The 15,267-nt window shown below is 32.1% G+C and overlaps 1 protein-coding gene across 1 annotated transcript; it reads left to right on the top strand.

The window, feature by feature from the left end:
* Positions 1-1,580: 1,580 nt before the first annotated feature.
* On the top strand, positions 1,581-13,354 carry LOC138315384 (tyrosinase-like protein 2). The gene is given in 5 exon segments (XM_069256369.1): positions 1,581-1,621; positions 9,398-9,820; positions 10,256-10,368; positions 10,939-10,973; positions 10,976-13,354. Coding segments are annotated over 4 exon segments (2,088 nt in total). The 5' UTR covers positions 1,581-1,621; positions 9,398-9,415; the 3' UTR covers positions 12,511-13,354.
* Positions 13,355-15,267: the final 1,913 nt, after the last annotated feature.

Below are 15,267 nucleotides of genomic sequence, written 5' to 3'. Positions count from 1 at the left end.
CTTGACATACATCGTAGAAGTATAATCTTACAGTCATCAGTGCATTGTGCTTTCGGAATAGTGCTGAATAATGACCTTTGGTAGATAATGACGTTCCAGAGGCCTTACGAACTTGGCATTGACATAATGATACACATATTAATATAAATTGACCGATGAGATAGTAACGTGGAAATATTGCAGGCACTACTTTTGGTAATGCGTACATGGTATTTCGGTAATTAAAACGAAAAAACACAGTGACAGTCAATAATTTATAACAAACTATTAAATCATTATTGAAATTGATCAAATTCAGACAACTAAATTAAGTTGAATTTTTGGATTTGATAGTTTTCCATATATATAGTGTTCACGGTTGTGTTAATCCACGATGTATTACCTTATGTCTACATTGTATAAAAACATGATGTAAATTCAACTTATACTAGGATTATGTATCGATAAATTCTCATTGCGGAAGTGATATGCCAATGAAATCAAATAAATTACTTATTTCATTAAATATTTCTGTAGATTTACATTCGATATATGCATATGTTATGAAATCGTACAGTAAAACAAAACATTTATGTCTATGCAACGAGATTATTATATACAAGTACATGCTTTATTCCCAAAATTGTAATAATACAGGTGTTTAGGGTGTCTTTGTACATAAATCAAACTTGTGGTCATTATATGTGTACTACGGAGCTCATGGTTCATGGAATCGACACCTGTTTTAAAAGAATTGTCCTTTTCACGAGTCTAATAGCTATTTTATCAAAATATTTGAAAATCAAAAAAAAAAAAAAAAAAATAATAATAATAATAATAGAAACCAATAACCCCAGTATCTACTCATTTAAGGAAGTGTCCAGATCGCAATTCTTCATTCGAAAACATCCACAGATTCTGTCCGTCAGGCCAACTAGATTGTGTTAGATGCCAACTTCACAGATATATCAATAATCCTAAATGCAGAGCCTGGTAAAACGCTAACTTTACTGATTTTTGTTTTATGATAATAAATCTGATGACCATTTTTATAGTTTATAAATACATTAAAATTAATATATTTTTTCTTAGAAACACTGTGGTTTTATTAATAGGAGGAAGTAAAGAGAGTGAAAACATCACATCGACATTTCCTGTTCAATAGACCATAAATTACAGGAAAGTAATTTCAAAGGTGCTGCACCTATCGACTAATATCACGACAGCATGCAAAATATAAATGGATAAAAATAAATGCATTAGATGAGACTCGATATGAAATTTACGTCATGGACGGGCGAACTTGAACTCAATGAACCGCGTAACATAACCATTGATATGTCATTACAGAGGCAGATATGACTTGTTAAAATATTGCATCCCTACACAACCACAAACTTTTTATGAATACGAAAATAAAGCAGATTACCGTTTTCTAATCCTAGGTACAATGAATGTTTGATAAATATATGGTTAGGTTGAGGGACGTGGATGTGACATTTTTGACACCCACTGTCACTCACGACTTGTTAACACGTGATAACTGGAATATATTACTATATCAGAGCTGTGCATGTGTATAAATATCATAACGATCTTCGAACCGTCATACCTGCCGAGACCTGTTAACAGAATCCTTGTCGTAAGTAATTATATTTTACATTCTAAAGATATGCTAACAAGTCGTATTGAATTTGGAACAGTCAAATACAAATGCTGTAGAATATAATAGACGTTACTCATAGGACAAAATGCTTATAAAAAGGAAATGATATATTCTTTTTCTTTGATTAAAGAATATTTCACTTTTATTAGGCATTAATGTTATTACAAATACTTTTACTTTTAAGCGTTCATTGATGGAAAAGTGCGTCATAAATCTTCCAGATTTTACAATTAAGTAGCCATTTGTTCAATGGTAGTAGAAACAGTTAAAGATTTTTTACTGACAATGCAAACTATTCTTCTAAAATATTGTTTCTGGTTTGAAACAAAAAGGTAGTCAAAGGAAGGAAGAAATAGCATTCGAAAGGAATTTAAAACTAATTCTCAACTTTGTTCAGATGAAGATTCATTGACTTGAACAATACTTCTACTTCCGGAGACGCTGATGATTTTAAATACTCTCCGAGTACTGTGTCATTCTAATATATGAACATTTTTGACAATCCATCTGCAAATAAATACTAATGGTTTTTTTTTTAACTTTTAGCCTTGATAACTTTATTATAGGTTGGAACTAAGGTCACAAATACTTAATAACGATAGGCATTGTTGCTTGCTTATAACATGGGTCTATGGGCACTTGTATGAACGTTGCATAGTCATTTAAACGATTTTACTCCTTGAAGCATGCATTAATGAATTGTTTATTTATATTTTATTACAATTTGAATTTAAATATAAGTGGAACAACTAGAACAATTGATGGCTGTCATTGTTACTTTATGTTTGATATGATAAGTATAGTACAACACTAAATTTGATAGACTGACTTAAATACTAAGACTTAAGGCTATGAAAAGAAAAACACTTGGCTGAAATATAATGGATCGCAGTATAAGAAAAAATCCACTTCATGCTTATTTATTTGCATTTCCTGATCGACAATATCATTAGTGATTCATATTACTAACTTGCTGGTATAGAACTGAAGGTTACGAATGAACAGTCACGAACATGCACAAACAATGTCAAAAATATCGTGCAGATTTTTCAATAAAAAACTTAATCGGAACTGGTATTAAGTATAAGCACGGCGATTCCTTAATTCTAATTAAATCAGGGGAACATTTCTTTTGCTCGCGATTTTTATTTCTTCCACTTCCTTTTGCCGTGAATATTTTTGGAGAAAATACTGAGCGGATCATCACGACACTTGACAGACTTTCTCCATAGGAGGAGAAATGTGTTATACAGTATGAAGTTTTTTCAGGATGGGAATTTCAAGACGGCCATAAGGATTTACCAAATACCTGGGGGTTTTGCTGGGGAGGGGGTGAAGGGGGTGAATTATAATCGTTCCAATGTTTTACAATCATCATCATCACTTTTTAGTGTTTCGTTTATTGTACAAAATGCAGAGATGAAAAAGGGTTTTTTTTCTTTAGCGCTTCCTTATCATATTAGTATATATGAAAAATGCAATCCCTTATTTCTTCATTCCATGTCCCTCCATAGAATTTACCAATAATAAATCTTCATTTTCCTTCTCCTTTATTCAAATTCACATCCTATCTTATTGTTTTCTCATTTGATAACGGGCCGCGCTGGCCAAGTGGTCACAAGCCTTCCATCTCTGGGTCGCGAATTCGAATCCCTTGTGGGGCAATTGCCAGGTGATGACCGCTGGTCGGTTGTTTTTTCTCCGGGAAATCCGGGTTTCCTCCTCCAACAAACCTGACACGTCCTTACATGACCCTTTTGATAATAGGACGTTTAACTATTAAACCCCACATTTGATCAGTATGCTGTCTATATTCTCAACTCAAAGGAGTCCGATATTCATTTTGGTTCTTAATTCTTTCTGCTTGCAGTACACGCTGTTTGTTAACTGTTTATGGTAAAATGAAACATTTTAGAACCAAATTATGATGTAAAGAAAAATAAGATACCTATAGACAATTTAACCACTACTAAACACGCCAGGCTTCATGTACGACATGCTAGAAATAAATAAAAGCACAAAATGACAGATATTTATGGCGATTTATAGACAATACTAACATGACGCAATGTCCAATGTGTAGATAAAACATGTCGAAGAAGTTAATTTAAGATTGCTAATAATAGTGTAAAAATGTGGAACAGGAATGCAGCTCATTGCTTGGCTTCATGGTTTGACAGTGTGGACTCGCTTAACAGCACAATAAACGCAAATATGATCATTTCGGCAATTCTACAGAAATGCTTGGTTTTGTGTTTTTATCTATTTTCATAAAATGGGAATCTATGCACTATAAATATTGTTATTCTCAAAATGTTGGATATCATATGTACAGCTTTTCTAGATTTATTAATACTTGTATAAAAATTACGGCTTTTTTTTTTTAAGTTTTAAATGGTATTCTATGGTCAAAAGAAGATTTTTTTTCTCTTAAAATTTCTGTCTTAGAAAAGTTTTGTTTAGTGTAAAGCAAAGAGAAACATTCAATGTTAAAAGATTTCGAAGAAAATTAGCAGAATGCCGATATTTGCTTATCATTTTTTTCACTTCCAAAACAAACACACAAAAGACAAGTTTCTAAACCAAAATGATACTACATTATCGTTCTTGATGGATTCATCATACGATTGTGATATGTACATGGAGTCATTCCTTAGTAGACCAGAGATAAACATAAAAATAGACTTCTATAAGTCGTATCAGTAAAATTTGCATTCGTTTTATTTTCGTCTTATGTATACATTATTCAATCAAAACATTATGAGACAATGCCAGATGAAATTGTGATGTAACGTTCCATGTTACTGTTAATTAATAAAACGAACACGGGCACTAAAAAGAGCACATGACAAGAAAAAGTATATTAATGCGATGCAAAATGTATAGCCGTATACCATATTTAAACAGTATAGACCTCTATCACTTGTTTTTGTTACTCTTGTATATGCATATTTCGTTTTATTAGTCAAGCGTTCTTGTTATACTTTTTTCTCTTCATTGATGTAATCATAAAGACGACTCTGAGAAATAGGATCAGATGCATCAATTAAATGTTATATTTAAAGAATGCTAAATCGCTTACGTATGTTAATGAATAAAACATTAAGTATCCGAAACTATAAAAAGGAAATCCTAAAACGATTGCAGAGATCGTGCGTCTATTCGTACATGTATGACGTATTTATGTACAAAAAATCGTAGGTGATAAGTCTAACGTAACAGATTACATTGTAATTATTATATGTGTTCAATCACCGCCTTCGTCAAAAATGCTGATCATTATGATGTAATTGACAAGTATACTTCTTCAAAAATTGAAAGAATAAAAGAGGGCTTTAAGGTTATTTTTTTATGATTTTGTAGACGCATGAATTGCTTTACCGAGATAATGGCTATTTATTATTTGGGGGAAGTATCAAATTGAGGAAAAATTGAGTCGTTAAATAATTTTCACTTCAAAACAATATAATTTTGCAATAACTATTTTTATTACTGTAACACAATGACATATCATAATATATTAGGATTGAATTGATCAGATTTTATCTGTTATGATAAGAGTGTGTTCTACTGTAAATAAAATGCGATTTTGTTTGTGTGTTAGTTCGATTAAATTAACGTCCTATTAACAGCCAGGGTCATTTTAGGACGATCTTCCATATATTTGGGGTCTTGCATTTGTGTGGTGCGCGTTTTGGGAGGTTGTAGTATGTTCGTGTTATTGTTTTCTTGTTTCGTGGAACTCTTGCCCATTTATAGTGTTATATCACTTCAGTGCATTTACGATGCGAGTACATTGATTTTTGTGTTATGGATACACATTCAACATAAAATGTATTAAAGATAATCCTTATAATCTAATCTAATCCAGTGATATTCCATATTTCTTGATAGACTCTTTTGTCAATGATATAATCACGCCGTTTGTTTCAACTAATGAGAGACAAAATTACAAACAACGACGTCTTTTCACGTTATAATATGATAGCATAAAAATGAAGCCAACAAAAATGCTCTTTACAAACAAGATTGAACAGATGATTAATAACGACCCAGACAATACTGATTATCTATTTAAACATGTTTTAGGAAATTTTTACGCGTATATATCCCTGTCGAAAACATGAATAACATAAGAACGGGTTAAAAGTTAATTTAGGAACAATAACATAAAATCAATGTCAATTTTTCTTTTGTATTTGCCTAATTTTCTTAAGGGACTTTTTAATGATATCATTACGCCATTGTATCAGTCAATTTAAGGCGACTTTACAAACGGTGACGTCATTTTTGTATGTTATGATAAGATAACATAAATTTAACGCCAATGAAAATACTCGTTACAAATATTGTATAAGTTAACACTATTTCGACATATATACGACACTGTAGACATCAACAGACAACCGGCCATTAAGATTTTTAGTTGCCGGAAATAAAAGATATTGCGATTTTTTAAGTGTCAATGAAAAAGTCATAAAAACTTTTACGAGTTTTATCATAAATAAATAATTTATTTCTTGTTCTTCTAGACATGGGCTGTAATGCAGTTATTCACGATTGCGGTTTTCTTCCCATGCTAATTTGTTAACCACACATCTTTCATTGACAACCCGGATAAAGTCAATCTATGTCAATTAAATAAATTATAGGAACGTATATAATCTTTATGTGATTTAAAGTTATTAATAGTTTAAATAGTTAAATTTTATTTTAACTAATGTTCCAAATGTTCGCAGCAACAGCTATGAATAAAACATACTTTGATATAGGTTTCACTACTGATATTAAATTCGGTTTTATCCACGCCCTCATTTATGTGTAAGAAAATTAGTGGTTTCAAAAACATTTATTGTGTATTGTTCTAATGATAATTGTTTTGATATTCTAAAGGTATCTTAGGTAATAGATTGATGAAAATAAAAATAAAAAGATCACTTACAAAATAGAAAATTGGAGTTGTTCTGTAAATGAAAGACTGTTTTAATTCAAATAAAATGTTTCCTTTTAGTTAGTATTAATGCTCATAATTTGTCTCAGATTACCGTATCAGATTCCTTTCCTTAAATCTGTTTTCGTTTATAATAGATATATCTACTATAAGTTTTTACTAATATTTATTACGAAAAGGGGAAAATAATAACATGACAATTTAAAACGTGTTTATATATAGTTAATGCATTATACCAGATATATCGTTTATTACTTTGATTTCGATAATCTATCATTCAATGATATTACAAAAGCATCATTCAGAACTTTCATATTTTGAATTTCATCGATCACTTTATAAAGTTCCCATTTGCCGAGAAAAGAAGTAAGAATGCAAGGAAGGAGGATTATTTTGCATATAATAAGTATTCATATCGAGATGGGTTTTCCAAAGTCACAGTTACTTTCTGAGAGACGCGTACATCCTTATGACCCAGAGGGCCATATGTTTGTTGATTGACACCATCTGTGGTTGCAGTTAGACAGTATCTAGACATAAGAAGGGCTGTATAGTTATCGCTTTATCAAAATACCTCTTAGTTCAGTTCTGACGTTTGGTACAAACTAACGAACGTATGAATAAATAGTTAATGTGATTTTGTCTTTTAACGTCAAAATTACATAATGAATGAATAATTAATACGATTTTGTGTAATATATTACCATGGATGACCACATGAAAATAATACGTAATTTAGATGATCGTTAACATTAACAACGAACTTTAAATGCAAATTTAAAGAGGAAGCTTTCAAAGAACGATGAAATCATATAACGATGTAATTACCTTCACTGCTTTTCTGTGTATTTAATAAAAAACATGACATGTGAAACATCAAGACATATGTATTTCGTATTGTAAGTGTACATGTTTGATTGTTGATTGGTTGATAAGAAAAAATCTTTAAAATACTCTGAACCATCAACTAAGGATCGTTACGCAAGCAGAACACATATTGACATTAACAAAATGTGATTGCTAATCATTCATATATAACCATAAACTACCATTGCTGAGAACCTATTACATCAGTACTTGACCTATTAGAATGGTCTTCACGATTGGGAGTAACGGTGTAGCTTAGATCTCAATGAAAATGTCATTAATTATAATACACTTCAGTAAATAGGACATTTTAATATAGGTTAATAGTACAATGTATTAGGTTATCAAATGTCATCAACAGTATGCGTTGGTCGTATGTGAGAGGGTGAAAAGACATCATTTACAACATTCAAACAAAGTTATTACGACAAGGTAATATTTTTTAACGTAAAACAATGTACTGTATATGTGTTTTATTTCAAAACAACCACAAACAAATATAACCATACACTACCACGATATTAATGGGTGCATTGTGATTATGGTTATACCGCTGTGAGCTGAATGCATAAATAATAGCATTCATAAGGCAATATTAACCATAAAAATCTGTCCGTCTGTAAACGAAAACAAAATGAAAATGTTGAAAAATTTAAAACTTAAATTGTCATTTTATAAAAACATTATTGCCAAAAAGTAAAACATAACAATGTTTGTGAAATAGTGATGTAATATTTAGAAACATAAAATTTCAAAAACAGAACGGAATTGATTGAATTTCATTATTCAATTACAAAATTAAACATATTATTAATAATACTGCTTACCTTATCGATGATTTGTCTTCTGGATTTTATTGAATTTAATTATTCAATTAAAAAATTAAAGATATAATCTATCATAATGCTTACATCATCAAAGATTTGTCTTATGACAGAAGAAAATTTATGATACGATATAACAACTGTTATTTAAATAATTTAAAATGTCAGCGATCATCTCGTGATGTGCGCGTGTCTATTACTAGACTGACAGTTAGCATTTATTAAACATATAAACCGATACATACACGTGTACGCCGCCTTGTTTAATCGTAAAATATGAATATAATGAAGTATAAGTATGGAACGCCATTGTACTTCCTGAAAATTGACCGGAACAAAGAAATATCCCATCAAATAATTGTTTGAGCAGGAACATATGTCGATAGAAACTGAACTTATACACGTGTCATAAGTGATTTTGGTTTGAAGTTTCTATAGTTATAAAATGATAAAAATGCAAAATTTTATTTTTCTGTTAAAGATGCTCCACCACTATTAAAAGTAGGAGCAGACGATTTAGTATTTTCTTCAGTTACAACAAAAGTTACTTAATTTACACCATTACCGACATTGAAAAGTTTGAGCTTCTAATTTTACTTCAAGTTGAAAATATGAAAAATAATTAATTGCATCCCGAAAGAATTCCGTGGCACTATATCCTATATGGAATGAAGTACTGATTGTTTATGCACCGAAGGCAAAACAAATTATTTTGTATTATTTTTTGTGTTAATTAGACGTAAATATACACGATTAAACACCAATTATTGTTCAATTGATGAATATCATTTATGCTCTGTCGGCGGTGTAGCATCTTTAATAGATAATAAATTTAAAAATGAAATAAATGAAAGTTTGCAAGATGTAGCAAATGTAAACAAATCTTTCACAATCAAATATTGTTACCTGATGAATAAATATTGCTAAAAAATCATTTTTTTTCAAGATTAAACAACAAATAATTGATGGAGTTTTCAAAATAAACGTGTACAAAATCATCACAAATGATGCCTCGAAGAATTAAGATTATCTGTGTAATATAAAAACGGAAACAAATTGCCTTCTTCTTTCTTTTTTATGGTAATTGATGTAATATTACTTTGATTACAGACGATCATTGTGGTCAACATGGAGCTGTTAGGCGTGCATGTTCTTTTATTTGGCTTCCTAATGACATCAGTCACATGTCTGATACAACCAATCAGAATGCCAGACGAGCTATCGATGTGCTATTCGGAGAGGACGTGGAACCTAAGCGTGACTGAATTTCCCTCTCAAGACATCAACAGTTTCTGTATAAACCAGTTCCTCTGGAGCACCGCTGACACCAGATACCACCAAGATGTATCGAATGAGACGCTGTCTTACATTGGGTCTCTGTTTAGACAGATTGCTGGGGATCATTGGAATCACCGACATAAAAGACAGCTCACATTGAATTTGTCGCGCAGGCGCAGGAGAGAACTACGGACAATGTCTTTGCAAGAATGGAACGAGTTTGCAGGAAGATTGAACTGGCTTAAAATGCAAACGGTAGGTATAATGATATTGCAACAAAAATCATAATATGTTAAATTATATTAAAACTCAACACAACGTATTCCAATTATGTGAAAAGCTTGCTCGTAAAAATCACAGCAATTACATCAATAGAAATAATGGAATATGTTTTATTGAAATAAATCCTACATATTTGCCTACTCAATTTGACCATGAGATTATTGTTTTCCATGGTTATTGAAACTGGGACTTTATAACTAATATTGACTACAGATGTATTTAATGACATGAAATGATCGTTGTTTATGTGGTTGCTGGTTTTTTTACGTTATTGGAATCACTGTCATATAGGTCAACGACAAATATTTGTACCCACGAACTATTTGGAAGCAGTTTGAACAGTGGGGATTTCCTAAGAAAGATATGCATTTGAACTACTATACGTTAATAATATTTTTACAATTGTAGGACGTATCACCAAATCGTTTTGACGCCCTTGCCAGTTTTCACCAAGGCATAACCTCACATTCCGCACATGGAGGTCCTAATTTCTACGGCTGGCACAGGCTGTACCTCTTGTTGTAAGTATCCATTACTATCTTGTCACTTTCAAATGTCCAATATCCTTCTTTTTACTGTGTAATTAAAGTGAATAGTTGGGCAAAATGACCAGTCTAAATGCGTTCATTGGTCTTTCAAAAGTCCTTATACAAAACTGTATATTAAGATGACGGTCAAGTTCTGTTTATGTTGTCCAGTTTTGACCATTGAAGTTATAAAACAGCCTCGTGTAAATTTTGTACAGTTCTAAAAATAAATTCGCCTAACTCTTTGAAAGCGAGGCTTTGTGGAAATATCCAGTCGGGATGACGTTATAGGATTCCTGCAACATTAATTAATAACTTCGTAGACCGTGCAATTTGGACGGGAAATGTTTTTTTCTTGACTTATCAATATAAATGTTTTTTTCTTGACTTATCAATATAATTTTTACCGACTTCAGCCTTCCTATGCCCGACTATTCAAACTCCAGAATAGCTTAAAATGAAAAATAGACATTTTATTGAAAATACACCATTACCATTAAGACATCATTGTGTCGTAAATTCAATTAATCTAATCATGATTGCAGATGTATTTCTTTATTTTAGAATTGAGACGGCCCTCGGCGTGCCTATTCCTTATTGGGCGTGCCTATTCCTTATTGGGATTCATCCCTTGACTTCAAATTAGTCGACCCGAGGCGATCCATGGTTTGGGGTAGACACTATTTTGGAAACGGCAACGGCGTTGTGACAACTGGTCCTTTTAGGGGCTGGCAGACGTTTGGAAGGCCCCTAACAAGAAATATTGGTAGTGATGGGTCACTGTTGTCACAGCAAGTCATTAATCGCGTTTTATCGCAGACATATGGGTATCAAATTACAGAAGGCACAACCTCGCCCATGTTAAGTCTTGAAAGTCTTCACAATGGTCCCCATTCGTGGATAGACGGTGCAATGGGCATTTCAGAATGGTCAACAGGTGATCCAGTGTTTTTCGTTCTTCATGCTCACATCGATTACTTATGGGAACAGTTTAGGAACAGGCAACGTCTTCTAGGAATCAACCCATCTAGAGACTATCCGCACTCGACACGTATGTTCCACGACCGTTTGAGGCGAGTCGACGGATTCCCATCCTTGACAAACTTTGATTGCTACAGTGATTTCTTTGGTAATTTAGTACAGTATGAGCCACCTCCAACTTGTCCGTTGTGCGGAGGGAATCCAATGATGTTCCGCTGTGTAAGGGGTGAATGTATCCCAACAGAAAATCCAGAACTTTTCCCTGCACCAATAAACAGGCCAATCGGTTTTGTACCAGCGGAGCCAACAATGGTCAGAAATTTAATATCAAGAACCGGGATACGTCTCACTGATCCGAGAGTACAATTAAGGGTGAACCAAGGGATCCTCCAACGGCTAGCTCCTGCTCAGCAGATTTCATTTCTTCCTCAAATCGGTAATATCCTTTTCAGAGGGCGAAGAAGCGCCATGATAGCTGGAAGGCAAAAACGAAGTCTTGGAAAAGCATCAAAGGAGATAGAAAAGATTCTTAGCGATCACGATGTAATTCTCCACAAGGACTATGAGAACTCGTTTGTGTTAGATGGAGAAAGAGATATAGACGCATGGTCATTTATTCCAGTGAAAATAATATATCAACGACCATCTAAAGAAATAAGGGAACAAATTCACTTAACATTAATAGATAAATTATCAACAAATGAAGATTTAGATCTGGCGAAACACGAAAAGTGTTTAATGTCAAATAATCGTACATCTAGAGTTTATGTTCAATCAGATGGCATTGATTATTCAGGACGATACAAAGATTATGCTATAGTTGATGAAACTGTTGCTATGTCAACACAAAAAACATATGTCGGCGTCAAAAATCCAGGAATGGGGGAGGTAACTGCTTATATAACTGCTTATGACTCGTGTGGGAGAGCGTGCAAACCTATGTGTCAGGTACCACGTTCCGACCCATTGGAGTACGAACCCTGCTCAGGTACTGTACATATCACAGACGAATACCCTTTGATGTATTCTCCGTCTTTACTTGATGCTGTGGAAGAGGCGTTAGGTGAGGATAAAACACCTATGTCAATCATTAATACTCCAATGGCTTTTGTATGTGATTATAATATAAAATGGCCATGGGTGTTAAATAAATGAAGTGAAATGAGGTAACAGTAACACATGACTTCTAATCACTAAATCTCGTATTTAATGATAACATATAATTTAGAATAAAAATACCATTATTCTCAATGGCCCACTTCCTTTCAAACGGCTTTAGTTATTTTGAATGGAGATGTAAAACATAATTGTAAATGATAATTTTAAAAAGTCGCAACAATTATTAGCTTATCGTTAATACATATTACCTTCTGAACAATTGAATTAAAATGAATTGAATGTCAATTTTCATAATGCGGGTCGTCTTATGTTTTCCATTTTGCATTTTGTTTGGTGTTATAACATAATCTTAGGCAATTTTTTGTTTCGAAAAGGTAGTGGCCGTTAAAAATGGAAGATCAATAACTATTTTTAGAGTTAATATAGGAAACATTTTCAATTTATATGCCTCAAATTATAATTTCATTAATTGATTGTTTATTTTGATAAATAAATGGCTCGTTGATTCATGTGATTTTAATTTGCATTTTGATCTCATGTATCTGTCTTAATATTGTCTTATTGTTTATATTATAAGTTATTGTGTGTAGTTTACGCTGTGTATGAACCTATTCATGATACACCAATAACTAGATACCTTGCATACCAATTGATCATAATGTGGGTGGAATCCGGTATGTCTCGGGTCTACAACACATTTACATAACGAATTTAACCGTTGTAGAGTTATACATTGTCTTCCCTCTATCACCAAAATCACATCTGCTCACACCATATACTTGTTGCTTTGTGTTATATTCTCAATGGCTGGTCCCATTGTCCATGTTTTTGTATGAAAACAATGTTATATTTGAGAATAAATTAGTTGATTTCACTAATAGTTATGTTGTGTACGTTTTATTAAAACATTCTGATGCTAACATATGCAACGTAATGTGTCAAGAATTACGTCTAATGTACATGTAGTAGATGTCACGATTGGAAAATAGTTTAAAGGGAAATAACTCGTTTTAGTTTTGAACAACTACACAAATCATTGACAAAATACAGCAAATTTTCTATTACACAAATGATTACACTGAAGAAGATACCAAAATTAATTATTGCTATCTCCTACATTTTATGATCCAATAAGACTAAGTTGCGAATAAGGTCAACGGTGTTTATAACTGTACAAAATTGAGCTGAATGCCAAATATTTTTAAACTAACTTACATGTATATTTGATAAGTGATCTTTGCATTTTATAGAAGTTCCTTCCATAAACACCTGCTACATTAGGTTCTTTGATCCTATATCACAGATATAAACAATGGTAGAAGACCTTGTTCCAACCACACTTACATACAATAACAATAAATGCCATCGCAGTCATATTTTGAACTGAAATATGAGTAGAAATATATAGAAATTACATTGACAATGTGAACAACTGTATACAAAAGACAATATTTACAAAGGTGACAAAATGTATGCATGAACTTTCTAAATTTTGATTTGATTTGTTGATTTGTAAGAACCAATATCTCATTGTTATAATCGCTCATTTGAACAATTACATAAACGTTATATATATATATAATCTCACATTAATATTACGTTTACCTAACGTTTAGACATTTAAGATAGTGTTGATTTCACTAGCCTCTTTTGGCCTTTAGCATCAATGTGACGTGACCTTGAAGGATGGAAATGTTGTGTCATTTGTTTAAGGATACACTAGCTTAATAAGACTACTATGTTTGCAATCCCATTTGACCAGTGTATAAAGACCATTTGGCTATAAAGACTCTCGTTTTGGTCCCTGGGTTTGTCTTTTAAATCAGGTGCTAGAGCTTTCACTTTTTAAAAAATATCAAAATTGTTTGATACTAACTGCAAATTGTGCAAAAGACTCGAAATATGACTTTAAAATCTAAACGCAAAATAAATTCTAGTTACACAACACAGCTATGTCGTCTTTTTGTGAATGATGCTAACTACTAATTAAGTCATAAGAGTAAATTCTGCATAAACATTAATTCATATGATGTTGGTATTCCTTGAATAACGAGATATATCCGCCTGCTATATAACTGTTATGATGGTACGTTCTAGGAAACGTCGTTAAGCCCTGGAGCTAACACGTACGTTATTACACCTGAGGAAATCCCAAACCTCAAGATTAAGGTGTGTATTTAGTAGGTAGGATAAACTGTCATGTACATTTGTATTATCTGATAAGTCATTAGACGATGGACTATAGAAGCCGGTGACATTAACAAACATTTGTATGTATATTACATTAGATAAAATCTTAGGTAATTACAAAGGACATTGAGATCGTCCCACATATATGTTTCCGTTTACAGGGATATGCATAAAACAACGAAAAGAGGAATACTTGAAACAGTGTGTTCCAGTATATCGCATACTACAATGTTGTTTGAAAAAGTCTTACGTCTTATTTATAAAAATAACTTATTCATATATTCATAATATAGATAAATGTTTATCTGAGCTATAACTTATTTATAATTGTAGAAAAAAATTAAAATTAATTCATTATAAAAATTGTAATTATCACACTCTTGCTGACTCGTAATGGTGAATAACATTAAAACGTTTATTGATTGTAAATAAAATATGAAACACGTGGCATATATAAGTATATGACAGAAGTTTTCTTCATTAAAGTCACTGCTTAATTGATACTTTCAATGCTGTCCAAATGTTATCATAATTTCACTACTGTTTCTAATGGATCGTTATATTATTGGTATATTGGTATAGATAAAGGTTGATATTAGACGT

The sequence above is a fragment of the Argopecten irradians genome, chromosome 2 (assembly GCF_041381155.1).
Source record: "Argopecten irradians isolate NY chromosome 2, Ai_NY, whole genome shotgun sequence".
Taxonomy (NCBI): Eukaryota; Metazoa; Mollusca; class Bivalvia; order Pectinida; family Pectinidae; genus Argopecten; species Argopecten irradians.
Note: the sequence above shows the minus strand (reverse complement) of the source record. Positions and strands in the feature narration are given on the sequence as shown.